General features: G+C 37.7%; 1 protein-coding gene across 1 annotated transcript in view; it reads left to right on the forward strand.

The window, feature by feature from the left end:
- The window catches only part of LOC148309620 (tetratricopeptide repeat protein 28-like), a 94,513-nt gene that overhangs the window by 40,936 nt on the left and 30,105 nt on the right, over positions 1-23,472 (forward strand). Inside the window, exons 6-16 of the mRNA XM_088259714.1 lie at positions 5,265-5,490; positions 10,651-10,896; positions 13,040-13,203; positions 15,178-15,253; positions 16,103-16,216; positions 17,240-17,459; positions 18,688-18,907; positions 19,452-19,725; positions 20,328-20,543; positions 21,887-22,009; positions 22,956-23,161. Of these exons, the coding sequence (XP_088115840.1) occupies positions 5,265-5,490; positions 10,651-10,896; positions 13,040-13,203; positions 15,178-15,253; positions 16,103-16,216; positions 17,240-17,459; positions 18,688-18,907; positions 19,452-19,725; positions 20,328-20,543; positions 21,887-22,009; positions 22,956-23,161 (2,085 nt within the window). The remainder of the gene's footprint in view (positions 1-5,264; positions 5,491-10,650; positions 10,897-13,039; positions 13,204-15,177; positions 15,254-16,102; positions 16,217-17,239; positions 17,460-18,687; positions 18,908-19,451; positions 19,726-20,327; positions 20,544-21,886; positions 22,010-22,955; positions 23,162-23,472) is intronic.

Raw genomic sequence — 23,472 nt, forward strand, 5'->3', positions numbered from 1 at the left:
TGCATTCTCGATGGATTCTTAATCCTTACCCGAAAAGCTGGTGGCGAATTTTATGTACGTAAAACATGGTCTTAAAAATTACAAAACCTCCAGTTTAAAAGGGTATTATTACACGAGAGGAATATCGAAATAAACATACTCTAAATATAAAGGCATGTACATATAGTATAAAATAGTTATAAAATTAGCTCATTTTGTATTAAAAAAGCGATATCTTTTTTTCGAAAATAAAACATAGGAAATATTATACTGTTAATATATTATTAGATTAAAACCAATACCAATATTAAAATCAATCTGTTTTAATCTAATAATATATTAAAAATGCAATTCCATCACGAAGTGTCAGTGGATAATATAAATCTATTATTATGCTGTTTTAAAATGACATAAATTGAACAAACTTTCAAAATTACTTGCCAGGTTAGAGCGTGATATATATTTTTTTCATGGTGAAGAGTCAAAGTCAACTAAAAATTTATTTTAAAATCATCTACCGGGCATTAATATTTCATTCCGCCAAAGCTAGCCAGTATTGGTAATATTTTGCACTGTTATCAACAGATTCGTTATTCAGTATTATGAAACAAAAATTAGAATCCTGAAATATGAAAAATTGAAAAAGGACACTCAAAATACTGATTTAAGGCGTAGATGTTCGGGAAATTCATAAAAGTGGAAATATCTGGAAAACCAAGGCACTTTTACTGAGGTCATATTTTCATTTTTTGGTGAGTCATAAGCTGTTTTGAATATTGAAAGCATTAACTTTGTGGATTATATTGATATATTATTTCGAGAAATAAAAATACTTTGTGTTCTGATCCACTCACATTTTTATTAACCAACTAGTTTCGGCAACAACCTGTTGCCCTCTTCAGGGTTTCATTTATTACCCATTTATATGTAATAAATGAAACCCTGAAGAGGGCAACAGGTTGTTGCCGAAACTAGTTGGTTAATAAAAATGTGAGGGGATCAGAACACAAAGTATTTGTATTTCTTGAAATAATATAAGTCATAAGCTGGCCTAACACCCCTTAAAAGGAATACGTAGGATTATGGGACATTCTGTATTTCTCTGGGTTAATATCTCCGATCTCCAGTAATTAGCATGGAAACATCGTTACAGTAAATTCGACGTGGCGGAAGTATTTTGAGATCATTTTATAAAAGATCAGATCAATGCTGCAGTGACACGAGTACTCGTAAAATTTTATGGCAGCGATCGTTTTCTTTTATATCGACAGTAAGGGTCCAATTTTCAATCCCACATCTCGTGGAAACCGATTATTTTCACCAATTTACTTGATCGAGATCGAATTGATAAAGGAGGATATGTTTTCTAAAGAAATAACGCGATACGAACGTATGGCATATAAATTTAACCGTATTTAGTTATTATTTGTCCACCTCCGTGGTGTAATGGCCAGCACACTCAGTTACCGTTCTGGAGGCCGCGGGTTCGATTCCCAGAGATCCGCAAAGGCCCATTTTTTATCTGTACAGATACGGGCAAATCCGCAAAAGTTCATTTTGTCTAGTCTGATCAAGATAACACTGCGTTTATATGACGCAGTGCCCTATGCACCATTGGGGTGCGGATAAGGGTTTTATTATATTATTATTATTTATATATATATATATATATATATATATATATATATATATATATATATATATATATATATGCTTCTGCTCAATAAACAAGCTTCTTTTCATTTCACCAATAGATGTCTCTAGTGAAGTTTGTGTGATTCAAGCACAGTGTTTCAAACTTGGTTCATATATTTATAGAACTTCCAGGAATATATTTTATATATATACATATATATATATATATATATATATATATATATATATATATATATATATATATATATATATATATATATATATATATATCGATTTCTTTTGCAGGTTTTTTTATCAGTATAGGTTCGGGAGACAGACCCTGCGGTACACCCATGCCATCCATTCAAACCGCCCATATTCATTACTGTCCGCATTTTAAATATACTCTGTTGTATTATTTTTCTTTGGAAAACGCTAAAACCCGTGTAGTCATTATTTCTCCATACATTCGACTGCCCAGGCATCTTGTCACCGCTGCGATACGTCCAGTACTGGCCGAAAATCTCAGGCCGCTTTGGCCGAAATATACCGATCTTCTTCATGATGTGCCTTGTTGGGGACTTCGCTAACTGAGAGGAATTTATCGAGAGGGAATGACGTTTGGAAACGGGTACAAACTATTGTCCCTGACGGTACATTTTTGTATGCAAATTCGAGTATGTTGCATTGTTTTATTGTTTGTGAGATGGCGACCAAATGTTGTACGGTGTTCTGGCCGGGCGATTCAACCGTCTCTTTATTTCAACGTATTTAAATGTACCCGTTGAATCAGATAAAACGTCGTCCAAGTAAATATTTATTTGAAAATCGTATCATTTAAATGTTCTCTTACTTTATTTATTAAATGGTTCATAGGGTACCGCCAAGAAATGACGCGTTACCATTTAGCTCTACAATACCCTGATATTTTGGAGTGGAATTATTTATTACGGGATACAGATGACGTGAGTGAAGAACTCAAGGTGGAAGTCATGGGAGAGGAATTAAAAATGGAAGGAAGAATATTGGCTAGGAATTAACATGAGAGCTTAGGAGGTGACATGTAAAAACATGTTTATTTAAAAATAAAAATAAAGGTTTTTTAGACCGCAATGGCAGCACCATCTGTTGAACGTATCAACGTAAGACTGCTCACGAGAAATAGTGTGTTTTTTGACAGCTACCGCCACTTAGCATATTCTATGTTTTCGGTTGAAGTGTTTCATAGAGTTTTAATATTTTTATTGCTTTTTTTTTCTTTTCCATTTCGGCAGACTCACAGAGTCACAACAACGCGTGGGCGAGTACGGCTCGTGAGTAATAAATATGGACATGCATTAAATCTGTATTTATTTCTTAAATATCCAAGTTTTAAATTTATCTGCATTTTGGCTATTTATGCATAGCCTGTGTTGTGCCGAAATACTTGTAACATTTTGAGGATGCCCAAATACTTGTTCACAAATCTGGATTGTGTATGTATGTGATTTGAATCAAGGATTTGGACCTCACATACTAATAAAAGAGTTTCTACTCAATAAACAAGCTTCTTTTCATTTCACCAATAGATGTCTCTAGTGAAGTTTTTATGATTCAAGAATAGTGTTTCAAACTTGGTTCATATATAGATTATCATATACAGACTACCATACTCTTCTATATATTTGATGAGATGTAAAAAAATAATACGAAATGCTTGCATTTATTTGTTTTTGTTGATATTTTGCTTATTAATTGTCTGAATCAACGATTTCTTACGGATCATTTTTGTTGAATCGTCCGGTAGGCTCTCTCTCTCAGCCTATGACGGTCGTCAGCCCCGTAAATGCCCAGACTACCATATTCTTCATCATCTTTGATGAGGTGTCAACAAATAATACGAAATACTTGCGTTTATTTGTCTTTGTTGATATTCTGCTTATTAATTGTCTGATTCAACGATTTCTTATAGATCATTTTTGTTGAATCGTCCGGTAGGCTCTCTCTCTCAGCCTATGACGGTCGTCAGCCCCGTAAATGCCCAGACTACCATATTCTTCACCATCTTTAATGAGGTGTTAAAAAATAATATGAAATGCTTGCATTTATTCGTCTTTGTTGATATTCTGCTTATTGATTGTCTGATTCAACGATTTCTTAGGGACCATTTAAGTTGATTCGTCCGGTAGGCTCTCTCGCTGGTTATAAACGGGTATCCGGCTGACATTTCTTCCGTCTTGGTCGTATAATTCATGAGCTGGGAATTTTTATATGCTCTGTTTTTGGGAGCAGCCCTTTCCGCGGCGTTCCTTTGCTCGTTTTGCGCTGCCCAGGGATTACCGCCGGATAGCCACATATATACCTGACCGCTCCCAATGCGATCATCTTTTACTCGCGACTTTTTTGTATTTGAAATATCGTCACATACCTGCGTTTTCCGAATCCGGAATAGGGTATTTTCTCTCGGATACTGAATTTTGTCGAATTAATCGTGTAATTGACGATCAAGACAACACTGGTTCGATACGGCCCGAATGTGATCATCTTTTACTCGCGACTTTTTTGCTTCAAATCTTGCCACATACCTTGGTTTTCCGAATCCGGAATAGGGTTTTTTCTCTTGGGACGAATATCGAATTTTATCGAATTAATCATGTAATTGACGATCAAGGCAACACTGGTTCGATACGGCCTGAATGCGTTCATTTTTTACCCACGACTTTTTTTATACATAAGGACTGTAGTCCATTTGATCTTCACATTCGTTTGATAACGCCCTTACAAGGCGAAGCAATTGTCACAATACAATTTTTCATGTGTTTTTGTTAATAAAATACAACTTAGTAGACTCAAAAAATTTGTGTTTGATTTAAAATTAATACATAAATTAAAATGGAGTTCTGCAAATTAAAGGCCAAATCAATAAATAAATGAAAATAGGTCACTGGTCAAATAAAATATAAGTGGTTAAAAACTATTTAGTTGTTATTTCATTATATCAAGTGCAGTTCCACCAAGAAATGTCAGTACAAATCATTATTTATTATTATTTATTTATTTATTTATTTATTTATTGAACGGCTGAAGCCTTTAAGATAATACATATAATACATATATACAATATCTAATATAAAAATAAAAAATACACTAATAGAGAAACAAAAAGTTTTATAATAAATAGTCTTATAACATAAAATCATAATAAAGTAACAAGTAGTAAGCACTGGTAAATACACGTCTCCTTCAAACACTATCGGCGAGCAGCAAGAGAGAGTGAAACACAACGTTTAAATTTATCCATTATAACATGGAGAAGAAATGCTGAGAAAGTACAGATTTCAAGGAGGATAACAATATATTAAATAAATCTATACTTTCAAAAGCATTGGCTAACATGTGAAGCCGCGGAATCGGAGAGAACATGGCATAGTTTGCATTATGTACAAATACTGCGAATACAGATTTTTGCCTAGTACCTTTTTGGCGCACGCTAAGCTTTATTTGGTGTGGGAGATCAGGGCTGTCCAAAAAATTGTTAAGAATTTTATATAACAGAACCAGATCAGTAATTCTTCCCTTCTGTCACTAAGATTTATTAATTTAAGCCGCTTCATTATGCAATTATAATCTAACTCAACATAAATATAACATATTTGTTTCTTTTCTCGCAGAGGTTCTGTATTCAGCGCGCTGTCGTCGGCCCACTGGGCGCTCAGCCAGCTGGATAAGGCAATCGGCTACATGCAGCAGGACCTGGCCGTGGCCAAGAGCTTGGGCGACACTGCGGGCGAGTGTCGCGCGCACGGCAACCTCGGGGCCGCCTACTTCAGCCAGGGCTCCTTCAAGGAGGCGCTCACCGCGCACCGCTACCAGCTCGTGCTGGCCATGAAGTGCAAGGTAAGGCTGACTTGTGATATTCTAACTGTACGGTGGTGATTAGTTGGTGTGCCATGAAGTGCAAGGTAAGGCTGACTTGTGATGGTCTACCTGACTGACTTATCAACTAGCTAAATGTGACCATAGAACGCTACACTAATCTTTAGCTTTATAATACTCTCACTGGCTAGCTAACTGTTTTTGCAAACTCTTTACCACTCTGTTTTTGCAAACATTCTTTAAACCCACAGTGATTATGTCGTCGGACCATCTCTTTTGGGTCTTCCGACACCTCTTTTATTCTGCCAAGGTCTCCATCGTAAAATTCTTGGGGTCCATATTGTGGGGTCCTGTCTTGCAATATGTCCTACCCATTGCCATTTGAGTTTCGCCATGCGATCCATGTATGAAGAATGAAAAGAGTCTGAAAGAATTTAAAAATAAATGTTTTGTTTGCTGTAAGGAAATGTAAATGTGTATATAATAATAATAATAATAACTCTTTATTCCAGCTTGACTAAGTAGTGGGTGCAATACTTAGTCAGCCATATATGTTTTACAACATTTTTTTATACAATTAAATTAAAAACAATAAACAAATAAGAAAGTGAAAAAAAATAATAAAAAATTTAAAAATCAAAATTAAAATAATAAATTTGGAGAGATGTAGATGAACATTAACTCACTGGCAAACGCAGCACTGTGCTCCTTTATATATATATATATATATATATATATATATATATATATATATATATATATATATATATATATATATATATATATATATATATATATATATATATATATATATATATATATATATATATAAATGTAATAAATCAAGTGTATTTAATAGTTTATATTAGTTGTAATATAAGCTAACTTAAGAAATAATAAAATAAAATAAAATTAAAAATGAAAATATCCTCTACTTTGGCTCTTTTCCTGGTATCTTCATATTTTGTTTTATCCATCATACTTAAACCAAGCATGGATCTTTCCATGGATCGCTGTGCGCACTTGAGCTTTTCCTATCAACTATAAAAGTTTATTTGTCTGATTATTTATTATACTGATTATTGATTATTCATATAGTGAGTGAGTGAGTGTCTAGTTGTCACACGAAGTGCACGTCTTTTGTTATTTTTGCACCTTAAATCGCAAAATGTCTCAGTCGGACCTAATCATCAGTTCTCTCACGGAGAGAATTAACGAATTGGAGAAATTAGTGACGACAAAACTGGATAAAATTCTGAAATGGATTGATTCAAACACAGTAAAATCGGTTCAAAATCCGGCCGCTACTGAGTTCGGTAGTTCGGTAGGTCGGCTCCCCGCGAGCCCTTCTCCGCCCTGCCCCTCCGCCGTCGAACCAGTGCCGTCTACGTCCGTACGGGTACGGACCTACTCGGATATCTCCGCCAGTTCGGCTCGTACGCTCGTACCTAAGCTCCCCGCAAGCCCCTCTCCGCCCTGCCCAGCCGTCGTTGGCGGCCCAGTGGCGTCCGAGCCGAGCCGCTCGGAAATCTCCGCTAAGGTTCGGCAGCCACGTGCGGCTCCGCGCATGCGCGCTGGGGACGCTATGCCCGCGATGTCAACAAATACCAAAATGACAACTCGCGGCATGTCAAAGGCGGCGAATGCTAAGAAAGTCACGATGCCAGATGTCAGCGTCCAACAGTCGGACAGCGCCGAAGATACCCTGACGTCGGAGGCGATCCTTCCAGCAACTCAAGTCCTTCCTCCTGATGAAACATGGAAGATAGTGGAAAATAAGAGGCGTGTCGTCGTTCGAGGTACCTTGGGGAAGCGGAGAGAAGATGAAAAAATGAAATTTTATCACTTCTATCCGTTTCACAAGGACACGACGGCCGACGACATGTCTGCTTATTTAACGTCACTGGTGAGTACCGCCTCATTTAATGTAACCAAAATTAAATCGCGGGGTGACTACTCGTCATTTAAAGTCGGGTTAGATAAAAAAAATATTTCAAAAATTTTGCATAGCGACAATTGGCCGCGTAAATCTTTTATTAAAGAGTGGGAGACAAAACCGCGAGATGCGCCGCGCCTTCCCTCAGTAAAGTGACTAGTTCGCGATAATGCGAAAGATGTTAAATTGAATTTTTACTATATGAATGTTCGAGGATTGAAGACAAAATGCGTAGAATTCTATAACAGTGTTTCGGCCAGTGACCTTGATGTCATAGCACTAACCGAGACCTGGTTAAACGCTGGCGTTTTTGATTCCGAACTTTTTGATAGTAACTTTACAATAGTAAGACGAGACCGCGGTGGCCACAGGCAGGGTGGAGGGTGTTTATTGGCTGTGAGAAATAGAGAAAACTTGCAAGTCGAGCGTTTTTCTATTTTGGAAACGTCCAATGAAGATCTTTGGGTAAAACTTACATGCGATCTCGATATTACGTTCATCTGCGTATTATATTTTCCTCCGGCGAGTGAGACTGAAGTATATCGATTGTTCTTCGACAAGGTACTGTCCAGTTTAGAGCTACTTCAAGGTAGAAATATTATTATATTGGGTGATTTTAACCTACAGTCGGCAAGAAATATTACAAGTGTAGAAGATGACCTCACTTTTCTGTGCTCGATGTTGGGTCTCACACAGTATAATAATATTTTGAACTTTAAAAGTAGAACTTTGGATTTAGTGTTTAGTAGAAGGGCGATTGATGTACTTCGATCATTATCACCTCTTACGAGAGAAGATAATTACCACCCCGCACTTGAATTTTGTTACAATCCGATTGCAGATCGCCCCAATCGATCCAGAGTTCCCGGGGAGGGTACGGTTCGTCGGAGGGGCTGGAACTTCCACAAAGGCGACTTCGGCCAGCTATATTACCTCATGGACGGTATCGATTGGGGAGATCTGTATAACAAATCGGATGTAAACGAGGCGGTACAATATTTTTATTATACTGTTGAATGTGTATTTGATTCCTGCTTCCCTAGAAGATCTCAGGCTGCTGGTGGAAGGCGATATCCGAAGTGGTTTTCTAGGGATATTATTAGAGACATACAGACTAAGCATTTCTATCATAAGAAATGGAAAGCTTCTGGCTGCCACAGTGATTATGAGATGTTTGGACGTTACAGATCTGTCGTGAGACGTAGCATTCGATTAGCATACCGGGAGTTCATTACCAGCATGGAAAATGGTATTCTTCAGGATCCAAATACTTTTTGGGACTACATAAAGTCTCAAAAGGCGGATGGTGGGAATATTAACTCCATGACGTGGGGTGAAAAAATAGTACGGGGTGCAGACATTGCCGAGGCGTTTGCAGGTCATTTTAAGACTGTATATAGTAATGAACCTCCGCTTCTTGATATTAGCATTGCCAAGAAATGTTCGCCGACCGGTGCGCAGTTTATTGATGTTTGTAATATCAATGAGAAAGATGTGGCCGACACTATAAAAAAATTAAGTAACACTAATTCTCTTGGTCCAGATTTCATTCCAACTTTCTTCCTAAAAGGCTGCGTGGATTTGATTAAAAGACCACTTTGTTTTTTGTATAATCTTTCAGTGAATACAGGGGTCTTCCCGGAAACATGGAAGATGTCAAAGGTTACTCCTATACATAAGAGTGGCTCTAAGTCATCCGTAGAAAATTATAGACCTGTAGCTGTTCTTTCTGCACCAGCTAAGGTATTTGAAATCATAATAAGTAAAATCGTCGCTTCCCGAGTAGAGCCGTTTATAATTGATGAACAACATGGATTCAGGAAAGGCCGATCGGTTGAAACAAATCTGATGGTTTTTACGAATTACGTCACAGAAGCTCTAGACGCGGGACATCAGGTCGACTGTTCATATAATGACTTCGCCAAGGCCTTTGATACAGTCAACCATGATGTCTTATTGAAGAGGCTGTATGAGATCGGTTTCTCGGATGGTATGCTAAAATTAATGGCGAGCTACCTTCAAAACAGAAACCAATACGTCTCCTACGGTCTATTTGCGTCAGAGTCCTTCAATACTTTCTCGGGTGTCCCGCAAGGTTCTAACCTGGGTCCATTATTGTTTTCTATTTTCATTAATAATATCAAGAATGTAATTTTAAACTCACGGTTTTTGTTATTTGCGGATGACCTAAAGCTTTTCTTAAAGGTGACAACTTTTGACGATTTTCGTCTTCTCCAAGCAGATATATCAAATATATGTGAATGGGGAAGACGAAACAAATTAATGTTTAATGTTTCCAAGTGTTCGATCACGTCTTTCACTAGGGCCCAAAAAACATTATTTTATCGCTACAAAATGAACGACCAAAATCTGATGCGAGCATCGAATGTTAGGGATCTGGGCGTTAGATTTGTGAGCACCCTGACATTTCACGATCATATAGAGGCAGTCAGTAGTAATGCATTGAAAATGCTAGGATTTGTTCTGCGTACTGCCAGGGTTTTCGAAAATACCCGCGTGCTGAGAACTCTTTATAACTCCTTGGTGCGAAGTAGACTCGAGAGTGGCTCGATGATCTGGGGGCCACACGAGCTTAAGTACTCTCTTATGGTAGAGAAAGTCCAAAAGAAGTTTTTGAGGTATCTCTACATGAGAGAGTACGGCTATTATCCTTGGCTCTACCCGACCCAGTTTCTCCAGGGTATGCTTGGCTACAATAGTTTAGAGACTAGAAGGAATGCGTATTTGATTACGCATTTTTATCGATTGTTGCGCGGTATGATCGATAATCCTGAAATTATCCAGAGCATTGGTCTGTATGTTCCCGATAGTTACCTAAGACAGCGTCGGCATAGATTGTTTCAGATTCCTATACACAGGACCAACCTGCCGATGGTTATGCCTGTAGGAAGAGCTACCGCTATGTTGAACAATATCACATTGGATATTGATCTGTTCCATGTGTCCGAAGGAGTTTTCCGAAGCGAGATTCTTCTACACATTTAACAAGAGTCTTCTTGTGTAATTTTTAATTTGTTTTTTTTTTAATATATACGCCTTAAATGTTTGTTTGTAATGTATATATTAATTATTGAATAAATTGAATTGAATTGAATTGAATTGAATTGAATTGAATTGAATTGAAATTGAATATATTAATATCTGGCCCAACACTGCGTCAATGCGACTGTCAGTAAGGATCAGAAGAAGATTGCATTCCTAACGACACATTTATCACCTTCCAGGACACCCAGGCGGCCGCGGCGGCGCTCACGTCCCTCGGGCACGTGTACACGGCCATCGGGGACTACCCCAACGCGCTGGCCAGCCACAAGCAGTGCGTGCAGCTGGTGAAGCAGATGGGGGACCGGCTCCAGGAGGCCCGCGAGATCGGCAACGTGGGCGCCGTGTACCTGGCCATGGGCGAGTTCGACTCGGCGGTGGACTGCCACACGCAGCACTTGAGGCTGGCCAGGAGGCTCGGGAATCAGGTAAACTTAGAATAAATCAACCTTAACCCGAGATAACTTAACTATATTTGTAGATACATAGTAACTAAACATTCGTCAGGCGGACTATTAAAAACATGAAAATTATCAAAAGTATTTATTAAAAATAGTAACTGGTTACATAATACTTTAGTTGGGTTTTTTACGAATGAATGTAAGAGACATTTAACATATCGCTCACTACTTTCAAGAACGTCATAAATCAAAAAACTTAATTTTTCAGGAGAACGTTATTAAAGTTTTAAAACATAATACAATGTATTAAAAATAAATATCAAGCCACTTTTTGAACTTTTTTCTGTGAAACAGATCTTTTTAGGTAAAACCTGAAGGTTTTTTCTCCATTTGAAAGATATTTAGTAAATTTAAAAAAATAATTAAACAATACCTTTTCTTCAAAATGCAAAAACAACACATTCTGCCCTGTAGCGGGTAAATATTAAGTTAAAAATATGCCGCTTTTGCTGAGATATAGTACATTTTCTGAGCATTCTGAAAACATGCACAACTGAAAATTGACAATTTTTGATTTATGACGTTCTTGAAAGGAGTGAGCGATACATCACCATTCCGTAAACAAAGCCTGGCGGGTGCGGGGTGCAGGGAAGTAAGTGCACTTGACTTTTTCAGAGAAGGGTGACGTCACGTGGACGAATGTTTAGTTAACCCTTATTAATTTGCTAGTCATTTCTACTTTTAACATATACATTTTTTTTAAAGAATAATTCAGACGCCTTAACTTTGTATGGTAATTAATATAGGCAAAACAAAGCCCATAGCCACGAGGCATTAGTAAGATATTAGGGATAAATGTCGTATCGTCGAGATTGAGCGTTTCTTCATCTCAGAAATCAGTACCATACAAATTGTAGAAGGTGGGAAATCACTCACAAATTTAATATCGTTATAACTCCACTATTCATGAAAAATGGAAAATTACATTGTACAAAAACAACGCGTTGTACAAAAATAGTTGGTTAATGCACAAAATTACATACCTTCACAAATACTTAACTCTTTGAATCCTAGAGGCCGGTGTACCGGCTTTATTAAGTAACGCATATACCCTAATGGCCGGAATACTGGCCTCAACATCTATCATCATTACCCTCAGATTAATTTTGATTTACTTTGGATCGAAATTTAATTTTTAGTCATGTATAATTTTTTAGTCAAAAATTATTCAGAAGCTCAGGGTTAGGGTACTTGTACAATGAGCGCTTCAGGGTTCAAAGGTTAATTCTCATAAACAAATAATATTCATACATTTATTTTTAACCATTTTTTTTGGTATGTTTCTCCTTTGGAGAAAGCAAAGTGTCTATGTTAGATGCTTGTCTGCAGGTAGGATAGTAAGGGTAGGGAAGGTTAATATGAAAAATACATCACAAACACTCAGACCAATTGAAAATAAATCTTTCTAGAATTCATTTTGTAATTGGCGGGAATCGAACCCATGAAGCCAGTTTCGCAGTAGAGCGTCTACCCAACTACGCCACGGTGCCGGTTTTATTACTAGTTACGCTGACCCTCTAAAAAAAGGTACTAGGTCTTGTGCTTGGAGAGAGACTTATACTCATTGTTTATTGTTTATAATTATTAATGGTAAAACGGCAGGCACCGTGGCGTAGTTGGGTAGATGATAGACTGCAAAACTGGCAACGCAGGTTCGATTCCCGCCAATTGCAAAATGAATTCAAGAAAGATTAATTTTCAATTGGTCTGGGTGTTAGTAATGTATTTTTCATATTTACTTTCCCTATCCTTACTATCTTACCTACAGACAAGCATCTAAAATAGAAGCTTTGTGGGTCATTCTTTTTAAAAAAATAACTGTTTTTTTTCCTTTCTGTGTTTTTTTTCTAATAAGGCAATTGTTATTATTATTTTTTTTTTTAATATCTTGTATTTTTTATATCTGTTGGAAGGTTATTTAAATATTTGAATTACTGTTGAAATGTTTGGTATTGCATTTCGCTCTTGTAAAATCATTTTGGAATCTCGAAGATGAACTTTTCTTTAGATTCTAATATTTATCCCCCTTTAATAGTTGCAGAATTTAATAGTAAAAAAACAACAATTCTTCAACTATCAAATAAAACCGATTGTTTGTTATTTTTTGCAGGTGGAAGAGGCTCGAGCGTATTCCAATCTGGGATCATCACACCACTACCGACGGAACTTTACCCAAGCCATTGCATACCACGAAAACGTGCTGCGGATAGCACAAAGTCTCGGGGATCGAGCTGTAGAAGCTAGAGCTTATGCTGGTCTGGGACATGCAGCGAGGTACACATAATACAATTAGCCAATCCTCACTTAACAGCCATAAGTCGCTTGTCCACTACCCGGAATTTTACCGTCCGGCAGTCCGGTTTTGAAAAATGAAAGCGACTACGACTGATTAGCGTGATTGAATTTACGTGCAACTTGTTCACGCATCGATCAAGAGCACCAATCCGAAAAAATATGGACAAAAGCACATGCCAATCCAAGCCAATCGTCGTTTTAAATCGCTAATTGACGTGCCGGACGGTAACGTTCAGTGTAATTCCGTGTAGTGGACAAACGCCCATATACTCATTTACTAAACTTGCCATTTTAATGCGTATTATAGGTGTCTTAACTTGATCATCATCAAAGAATCTATTACTCAATTTTATTTCTTATTAACACACTTAGGACGGGAAAGGTATTTCCACCCGTTCAGTCGTTTGAGGACGGGAAGGGTATTTTTACCTTCTGCGCAGGTTTCATTTTAAAGTCAGAAAATAAGGGATTGTTTAACGTTTTTATATGAATATTATGTACCAATCTCTTTGTCAGATCTAAACTATATGTACATAATTATCAAATCCCGTCTCTAGCGGTCCGCAGGCGTAAACAACACCCGTCCGAAATGTGTTAATATGAGAGAGTTCTATTATTTATTAATATACTTAATTTGGGAGATGGGAAGAGTTCTTTTTGGTGGTATGGTGACATGTGAAGCAAATAGATAACGAGATAATGGCTAAGAAAATATATGTGGCGAATGTGAGAGGGCAAACAGAACGAGGACGACCGAAAAAAACTTGGCAAGATCAGATCACTCAGAACCTAAAATCCGTCGGTGTCAAGAGTCTGCGTAATCGGAGAGCATGTATGACTAGATGTATGGATGTGAAGGAGGCGAGGAGTGTATGTCAGGACAGAAGAGTGTGGCGTTCCAAGCTTTCTGCCTACCCCTGCGTAGAAACGTCGTGATGGTAGTAGTAGTAGTGGGAGAGATCTATTACTTATAAACACATTATTATCCGGCAGTTTTTTCATCAACCCTGACCATAATTAGTATACTAATCACAAGTAACGGCAAACCCTATTCCGATCTGTTTTTTGGCATCTCACGTTCTACCAAAAAAAGCACATAGAGCGCTTAAGCATCTCCCGCTCTAGCTTAAGCATCTCCCGCTACCAACAGTATGTAAAAGACGTTTTTAAGCGTTTTCCACACACAATGTGTCAAGGGGATATTCGCAAAGACAGAACTCATTCGCCAGCCAACCGCGGAAGAGGTAACACATCTTTGTATATAAACAATATGTTTTTGAAAAAAAAAAATTTTTTTCTTCAATTCTTCAAACCCTTACCTGCACCCCAATGGTGCATAGGGCACTGAATCATATAAACACAGTGAAATATTAAATAAATAAAATATTAGAGTAAAACAAATCACATGCATTTATTTGACCCCCCCCCTCTGGGAATCGAACCCGAGACCTTTAGAACGGTAGACGAGCATGCTGACCATTACACTACGGAGGCAGATTATTTTGTTTACCTTTCAAAAACTCTTTTGTTTTCAAAACCATATATTTATTTAGAGTAAAAACTATTTTTTTCAATTCAAAAACAGTGTTTTAAGGAAAAAAATCAACTACTATAAATGTTTCCTGGGTTTAAAGAAAATTAAGTTGTGTTTCTTTACATGTTACCTGGGTTTAAAGAAAATTAATTTTTCGTGTCTTATTTTTATTTTTATTTTTGATTTATTCGGGAATTGTACAGCTTTACATTTAGTAAAAGTATATAATAAAAAACAGTTACATTCATAAAAAAAAGAAAGCCAATTACACAATTCCACTTTTATGTTATAATAATAACGTTCAAAAACATCACTAGATAAAAAATAAAATAAAAAAGACTGGGAGTGTGTGTGTGTGAGGAAGGGAGTAAAAGGGTCTTAGGCCTTAAAATCTTTTAACATATTTCCTTTTTTTCCAGATGTGCCAGTGATTATGCCCAAGCAAAGAGATGGCATGAACGACAGCTAGACATGGCACTGGCGGCCAGAGACAAGGTAAACTAATCTAATCAAGAGTCTTACTCAAATCGACCATAGATACTGTCACGAATTCACATATGAAATGATATGTGAATTTTATGATAGAATAAATATGTATATACATGAGTTGACCAAAAATTTGAAATGTATGGTTGTCAATCATAGGTTATATTGGCACACATGGGTGAATGTTGCACATGTCGCTCACTCCTTTCAAGAACGTCATAAATCAAAATTTTTTAATTTTGAGTTGTGCATGTTTTCGGAATGCCCAGATAATGTACTATATCCCAGCAAAAGAGCCATATTTTTAACTTAATATTTACCCGCTACAGGGCAGAAAGTGTTGTTTTTGCATTTTGAAGAAAGGGTATTGTTTAATTATTTTTTTAAACATACAAAATATTTTTCAAATGGAGAAAAAACATTCAGGTTTTACCTAAAAAGATCTGTTGCACAGTAAAAAAGTTCAATAAGTGGCTCGATATTTATTTTTAACACATTGTGTTATATTTTTTTAACTTTGAAAACGTTCTCCTGAAAAATCAAGTATTTTGATTTATGACATTCTTGAAAGGGGTGAGCGACGTGGCACTTAACCAGGCTATGATAGGTCATAAGCCCTGCAAATACCCACACTCCCATATTCTTGAAAATAATAAATAAAAAATAACTCCCAAGTAGAGAAATCTAGATTTGTGGGCAAGGATTTGAACCCATCTAAAATGTCAATATTTACTCAATTATTATGAAGTTTTTGACTGGAAATCCAATCCAATTGCCATTCCCTTAAACATGTCCCGATGTGTCCTTATGTCAATGATGTGTCCTTATCAATTCAGTTATTTTTTCTTATTATTATAGGTTGGGGAGGGAAGAGCTTGCTCCAATCTCGGAATTGTTTATCAGTTACTAGGAGAGCATGATGCTGCCTTGAAATTGCACCAAGCTCACTTATCAATAGCCAGATCTCTCGGCGTAAGTATATTTCAATCCTTTAGTCTCAAAATTGATATACAAGGGCTGTTCAATTAATATGTAGACTGACATCATAAAACGATATGTATAATACTTTATATAGAAGTTACATGTCTGGGTCTGCTTCAAAGTAGTCACCTCTCCGATGCGCACACTTATCCCGATGGTGTTTCCACTTTTGGAAACATCCTAGAACACTTCTTTTCTGCTGTATTATTACTTAAGACAACAGCCCAAGTATTTTTACTTAAGACATTGGTAACGGTGAAGTTTGTGAATGAAATGTAATTTGACACTGGTGACATTAGATTGCATTGAAAGAATGATGAAAATAATCAATAATATTTTTGTATTACATTGGCACATATCTGCTACGCAGCAAATAGAACATGACAAATTGGATAAATAAGAAGTTGAAGGTAACCGAAATGCACAAAAATGTGCACACTTCCGCAACATGAGGTTTCTGAAATACAGTAATATGTGCACACCGCCACAACGTAAGGTTTCTGAAACGCACAAATATGTGCGTGTTGTAAACAATGTGTTAATACTAGGTATACTTGGCGTTGCTGTAACTCAGTCTGGTTAAATGAAAAAGAAAAAAATAGAAAGCAAACATATCTAATATGTTTAACACATTCTGTGTTGAGTCGTGTTGAATAAAGATAAGAATTCATAGCCGGTTCTGCTTGCAGGTGCAGGAGTAGGCAGAGGGATAGAATGCCATACCAATCTGCCTTTGCAAATAATTCCACATTCATGCATCTCCTTAAACATACCAGCTAATTCCGACTCATGACCTGACCATGCCCAAGTATTTGAAATACTTGAAGTTTTTCTCGGTATTCCTGTGCTTCTATTACCAACCACATTCGCCTTATAAATTTGTTTTACTGTTCTTCACATACCCAAGCCATCTCAATACCTTTCATTCTTATAGTGTTCTCTCAATTGTATAATTTTTGCATTGTGCTTTGAGAATCAAGTTATAACTGTATACCTCTTTTTTCTTCTTCTCAGGACCGCGCCGGGATGGGTAGAGCATATGGCAACATCGGCAATGCGTACTCGGCTGCCGGGTTCTACGAGCAAGCCATCAAGTACCATAAGCAAGAGCTCACGATATCGAAAGAAGTCCACGACCGCAGTTCTGAAGCCTCCACACATGGCAACCTGGCGGTCGCATATCAAGCCCTCGGAGCACACGACATGGCACTACTACACTACAGGTCCCATTTAGGTAATGCCAATTCTTTCAAATTCAAATTGAAAATCAGGCATTTCCCAGTATGTAAAATAATCAGGATTTTGATCTTGCATACAAATAAAAGGATCTTCGTTAAATAAAAGCTTTCTAAACAGGTCCAAATCAATAATCAATAAATAAACTTAGGCAATATCAATTCTTTGTGCATAAAAATTTAAAACCAGGTATTACCAAATTTGAACCCGGATTTAATTGAAAAATTAAAATCTGCATTTGTATCTTGCATAGGAATAAAGGGTCATTGTTAAATAAATGCTTTTTTAATCCAATCATAGATGGCGCTGTTGTGAACTTAATCATGGAACGTCATGTATGACTTACAAAATTTGAGTAGTGCGTTTGTCAATCATGGGTAGAATGGTGTATGTTACACATGTGTAAAGTGATCACTTAATCAACAGGTCGTAAACCCTGTGAATCCCCACTTTCCAACCGTATTATTTTATATACTGGGAGACGCTTAGAAACATGATTTATATTTTCGTATTCTTGAAACTTCTAAAGTCGTAAGCCCTGTAGATGCCCAGACTTCCACATCCTTCTTCATCTATCTTGAGATGTCAAAAAATAATATTAAAATAACTCCTAATTGGAGATAATCCAGATTTGTGAACAAGTTTTGCACAAAAATTGAGAAAAATTGTCTTCGAAGACATGTCTTCGAAATGTGGTGTTGGAGGCGCATGCTCCGAATTCCATGGACAGCTAGATGCACCAATGAGTCCATTCGCCAGGAACTACGCTTGGATGGCTTGACTCTGGCCAATGTCTGTACCCGACAGATTCTCCAGTTCTTTGGACACGTTGCGCGTGGCAATGAGGATAGCCTGGAACGATTAGTTGTGATCGGTAGCCGGGAGGGAAAGAGAGGAAGAGGAAGATCCCCCACACGATGGACCGATCAAATTAAGGCAGCAGCAGGCACCTCGGTGGTTGGAGCGCTACGTGCAGCGCAGTCAAGGGATAACTGGAGGAGAGTCATTGATTCTGCAAGGGTAACAAACCTCAGCAATGTCGAATAAGACGGAAAAGAATTTAGACTCACTCAAAATGTTATAATTTTATTCAGGATATTTTGAGTGTATCCAAATCTTTCTTCATAAATCTGGGTTTGTCCTCATGGGAGTTATTTTATATTTACATCTAACATAGATGAAGAAGAGTCTGGGTACTAATCATATTTTATGTATCTAATTTACAGGTATAGCGAGAGAGCTGAAAGACACAGCTGGTGAGGCGTGTGCCCTTTTGAACCTGGGCAACTGTCTGTCGTCCCGCCAGGAGTTTGCGCAAGCCGTGCCTTTTTACGAGCAGTATCTCATGCTGTCCCAGGAGCTGGGAGACGTGGCGGCCGAGGCCAAGGCCTGCCACTTCTTGGGATACGCGCACTACTGCATAGGCAACTACAGGGAGGCTGTCAGGTGGGTAATTCGAGCCTACAAGACGTTTTTTCTGAGCGGTTATCTCTTTTGACTCTTTGGTTACCAAAATCCAGTATATCGGCTTGCGGTACTCTAGCGACAAATACCAGATCCGTCAGATCTGACTTACTGATTTATAAAAGTATTAGATACATTTTTGGCAGTATGTTAGGGATTCCTTCAGAGTTGTGCTAAATTTTTCGATTCATATTATGTTTTTTTTTTCAATAAATTTTGCATTGAAATTTACAATTATTGATCATTTACATTTTACTATTAGTCGTAATATTAAAAAAATTTAAGTTACAAAAATACTTAAAGAGAAACAAGAAAAACAAAGCACATTAATCCAATTTCGTTCCCGTAAAAGTAAGTCACGTAAATCTTTTATATTGCAAAAAAATATTGGTGTCGTGTCCTAGGAAAGCGGCGTGATGGTTAGTTAATCAGTTTTATCTTTAGACCTCAATATCAATCACTCATTGCTAAACTACCTCTGATTAGTATTGATGTCTGTTGACATGGCATCATTCTTATATTTCAGGTATTACGATCAAGACCTGTCTCTGGCCAAGGATCTGCAGGACAAGATGAACATGGGCCGGGCGTACTGCAACCTCGGCCTAGCCCACCTGGCCCTCGGGCAGCTGGAGTCCTCGCTGGAGTGCCAGAAGTACTTCCTGGCCATCGCGCACATGACCCAGCACCTGCCCGGCAAGTTCCGGGCGCTCGGGAACATCGGGGACGTCCTCATCAAGATGGGGGACATTGAAGAAGCTGTCAATATGTACCAGAGGCAACTCGGATTCGCGAGACAGGTAAATAAACTAACTAACTAACTTACCGCCTCTGTAGCGTAATGGTCAGCACGCTCGGCTAACGCACTGGAGGTGCCGGGTTCCATTCCCAGGGGGGTGAAAATAAATATTGGTGATTTTTACACTCTTATATTTATTCAATATTTCCCTAAACTGGTCCTTGAAGCGCATTGATTGATCACCTTGCCTTCATGTAAGTAATGATGAAGATAACACTGCGTCAATACGATGCAATGCCCTATGCACCATTGGGTGCGGATAAGGGTTAGAAGAAGGAACTTACTTAACATTTCCCTAACTTACCCCTCTCCTTATTTATTTATTTATTTGGAAATTTAACAGAACAGTTATATAAATACACATAAATAAGCATAGCTTCCTAAACTAGTCGTCATAATAAAATAAACTTATGTGGTAAAAAACAAGTGTTTTTCTTTTACGACTTCATCATGTCTTACCACAAGGTGAATGCCGAAACAATAAATAAAATTACTGTACATTACTTAATACAGAGATAGCATTTAGACTTTCATCTTTTTTTTACCTTTATGCTTCACCATGTACAAGACCATTTTTCAAATATTCTAATGACTATTTTCTAGGCCCGTGATAGGGGTTTGGAGGCATCAGCGTGTGGAGCCCTCGGCTTGGGTCACCGCCTCCTGCGGCGACTGGACAAGGCTTTAGGATACCACACCCAGGAGCTGACCCTGCGTCAGGAGATGGCCGACATCACGGGGGAGGCCAGAGCGCACGGCCATCTCGGGACTGTTCACATGGCACTAGGGAACTACACACACGCCGTAAAGTGCTACCAGGTAAACAGGAATTCAAACAGGAGAGATTTTGAGAAATTGTTCAGGAAAAATAGATCTCTATATGTCGATGATGTCGGTGATGTCAGACAGAAAAAAATACGAAAGGACACTTATGTCGTTATGAAAGCAAATATTTTCATGAATTTTTTTTTTGACATCTCAACATTGAATTTTTTTATTTTTATTTTTGTTTGTATACATTTATTTAAATCACAATTTTTACATGTTTAGTACTTTTTTTTTGCAGAGACCCACCAAGCCACCTTGTGTGTCTTGTCGGTGGAGTTCTTTTTTTAATACATTTTTTATTGTTTTTAACGATTTTAACCTAATATTCGTTCGAACCCTTATCCGCACCCCAATGGTGCATAGGGCACTGCATCATATAAACGCAGTGTTATCTTGATCGTTAACACACGAAGGAAAGGTGATCAGCCCTTCGCTTCGGGTACCAGTCCAGGGTAATTTTGAATAAATATTAAAATGAAAAAATCACTTATATTTATTAGAACCCCCTCTGGGAATCGAACCCGGGACCTCCAGAACGGTAGCCGAACGTGCTGACCATTACACTACGGAGGCGGACACCGTAACCTAATATACACACAAAAAAAGAAAGAAAAATTAAGAATGTAAACATTTTGCAATTTTCATAAAATTAATTCAAATTTATTTTGCCTTTGCTCCATATTATATTTTGACCTCTTAAATCCGCCGGATGAAGAAGAATATGGAAGTCTGGGCATTTAAGGGCATTTCGATGCCCAGACTTCTTCATCTATGTTGAGATACCAAAAAAAAAACTCCTAGTTGGAGTCAATCCAGATTTGTGAACAAGTATTTGGACACCCTCAAAATGTTTTCATGAATGTTTGCTGATAAGGACGCTTTTTGTGCTAGTATGCTGGAGGCATCTATGGTTAGATTAAGTAATATTTTATTAAGCAAAAAGACCCTTTTAATAGTTTCCTCAATCCAATTATAAATGGCTCTAGTGAACTCACACATGAAGCGTCATGAGATTTATGTTTATTTTTTCAGTTACTTATTTTATTTTATTTTTGACATCTCATCAAAGATGTAGAAGAATATGGAAGTCTGGGCATTTACGGGGCTGACGACCATCATAGGCTGGTTTAAGTGATCACTTTACACACATGTAACATTCACCAATTCTACCCATTATTGACAACCACACTACTCAAATTCTAGGAAGTTCTATATATATGAACCAAATTTAAAACATTATTCTTTAATCACTAGAACTTCACTAGAGACATCTATTGGTGAGATGAAAAGAAGCTTTTTATTGAGCAGAAACTCTTATTTTATTATTATTTCAGGAACAATTGGAAAGAGCTCAAGAACTCCAGGACTATGCAGTGGAAGCTCAGGCATTCGGTAACCTCGGGATAGCCAGACTAAACATGGGGCACTATGAGGACGCTATAGGATACCTGGAACAGGTATTCAAACACACTAAATAATACATTAACCCTTCTTCTCCGTCTTAGTCCTCATTACTGAGGGTTGTGACCCTTGTGGAAGCAATGACTCTTCTCCAGTTATCCATTGACTGCGCTGTACATAGCGCTCCAACCGTCGAGGTGCCTGCTGCTGCCTTAACCCAGTGATTCCCAAAGTGTGAGTTATAAGGTGTTGTCATAAGCGCGCTGTGAAATATTTAATTAAAATGATTTGCCAAATTTCTTGGAATTTCCAAGAATTTCATTTGCGTTACATAAGATATGGATACATAAGATATTAAAAAAACATGGCACAATCAGGTATGCCAAATACTTGAAAGCGGTCAGGTTAGGAGTCGTAATAATCGGCGGGTATGTATGAGGAGATGCATGAATGTGGAAGGGGCGAAGAATGTGTGCCCCACTCCCCACCACTCTGTCTTTGGTGTGGCGTTCTATTGCCTATCTCTCTGCCTACCCCTGCGGTGAAGCAGCGTGATGGTTAGTTAGTTAGTTAGTTAAGATAAACAATTCAACTGAGCTCGCCAGTTGCTACTTGACGCTCTTAGAGGTTAAGGCAAATTGTTTCTTCAGACCAATGCTCCGGATAATTTCAGGATTATTGATCACTTCTTTAAATTTTTTGTAATAGGTAGAATTTTTTTACATTTTATTACTTTTATTTTATTTTTATGAACTGGATAACTTTCAAATGACATAAACTCTTTAATTGATAAATTAACTCATATTTTTAGTTCTATTTTTGTAGAAAAAACAAGTATGAAGTGGATAATATCATTAACTATCAAGATAACACTACGTCAAAATGATGCACTGTCCCATGCGCCATTGGTTGCGGATAAGGGTTTTAAGAAGAATAATAAAACTTATGTTGCGTGTGAAATTTATATTCATCTTTCTTATACCATTTGATTTTATTTTCTAGCAACTGGCAACACTAGAGCGCCTCAGCACTCCCACAACTCAGCTGGACAAGGCGCGGGCGTTCGGGTCCCTTGGAGACTGCTACGACGCCCTGGGCGATCCCGAAGAGGCGGTCAAGTGCCACGAGCAGCATCTCTCTCTGGCGCTGGGCACCAAGAACACGAGAGAGCAGGAAAGAGCGTACCGCGGGCTCGGTCTCAGCCACAAGTGAGTTGAAAGGCGGCCAGTTAGATTTGAGTCCAGTGCCTCCTGTATAAATGATGATAAAACACGAAAAACTAGATTAGAAGTAGAGAATCTAAGAATTCAAAATACGAGACATAACCATACCTTCATTAATTTCTTGTTAAATCAAACACGGATTTTTTGTATTATTATTTTGACATCTCATCAAAGATGAAGAAGAATATGGAAGTCTGGGCATGTACAGGGCTGACGACCCTCATAGGCTGGTTTAAGGTTCTATTCATGATCCAATTTTACCCATTATTGACAACCACACTACTCAAATTCTTGGA

The sequence above is a fragment of the Brachycentrus maculatus genome, unplaced genomic scaffold (genome assembly GCF_059751285.1).
Source record: "Brachycentrus maculatus isolate JH-2025_06_01 unplaced genomic scaffold, ASM5975128v1 h1tg000119l, whole genome shotgun sequence".
In the NCBI taxonomy this organism is placed as follows: Eukaryota; Metazoa; Arthropoda; class Insecta; order Trichoptera; family Brachycentridae; genus Brachycentrus; species Brachycentrus maculatus.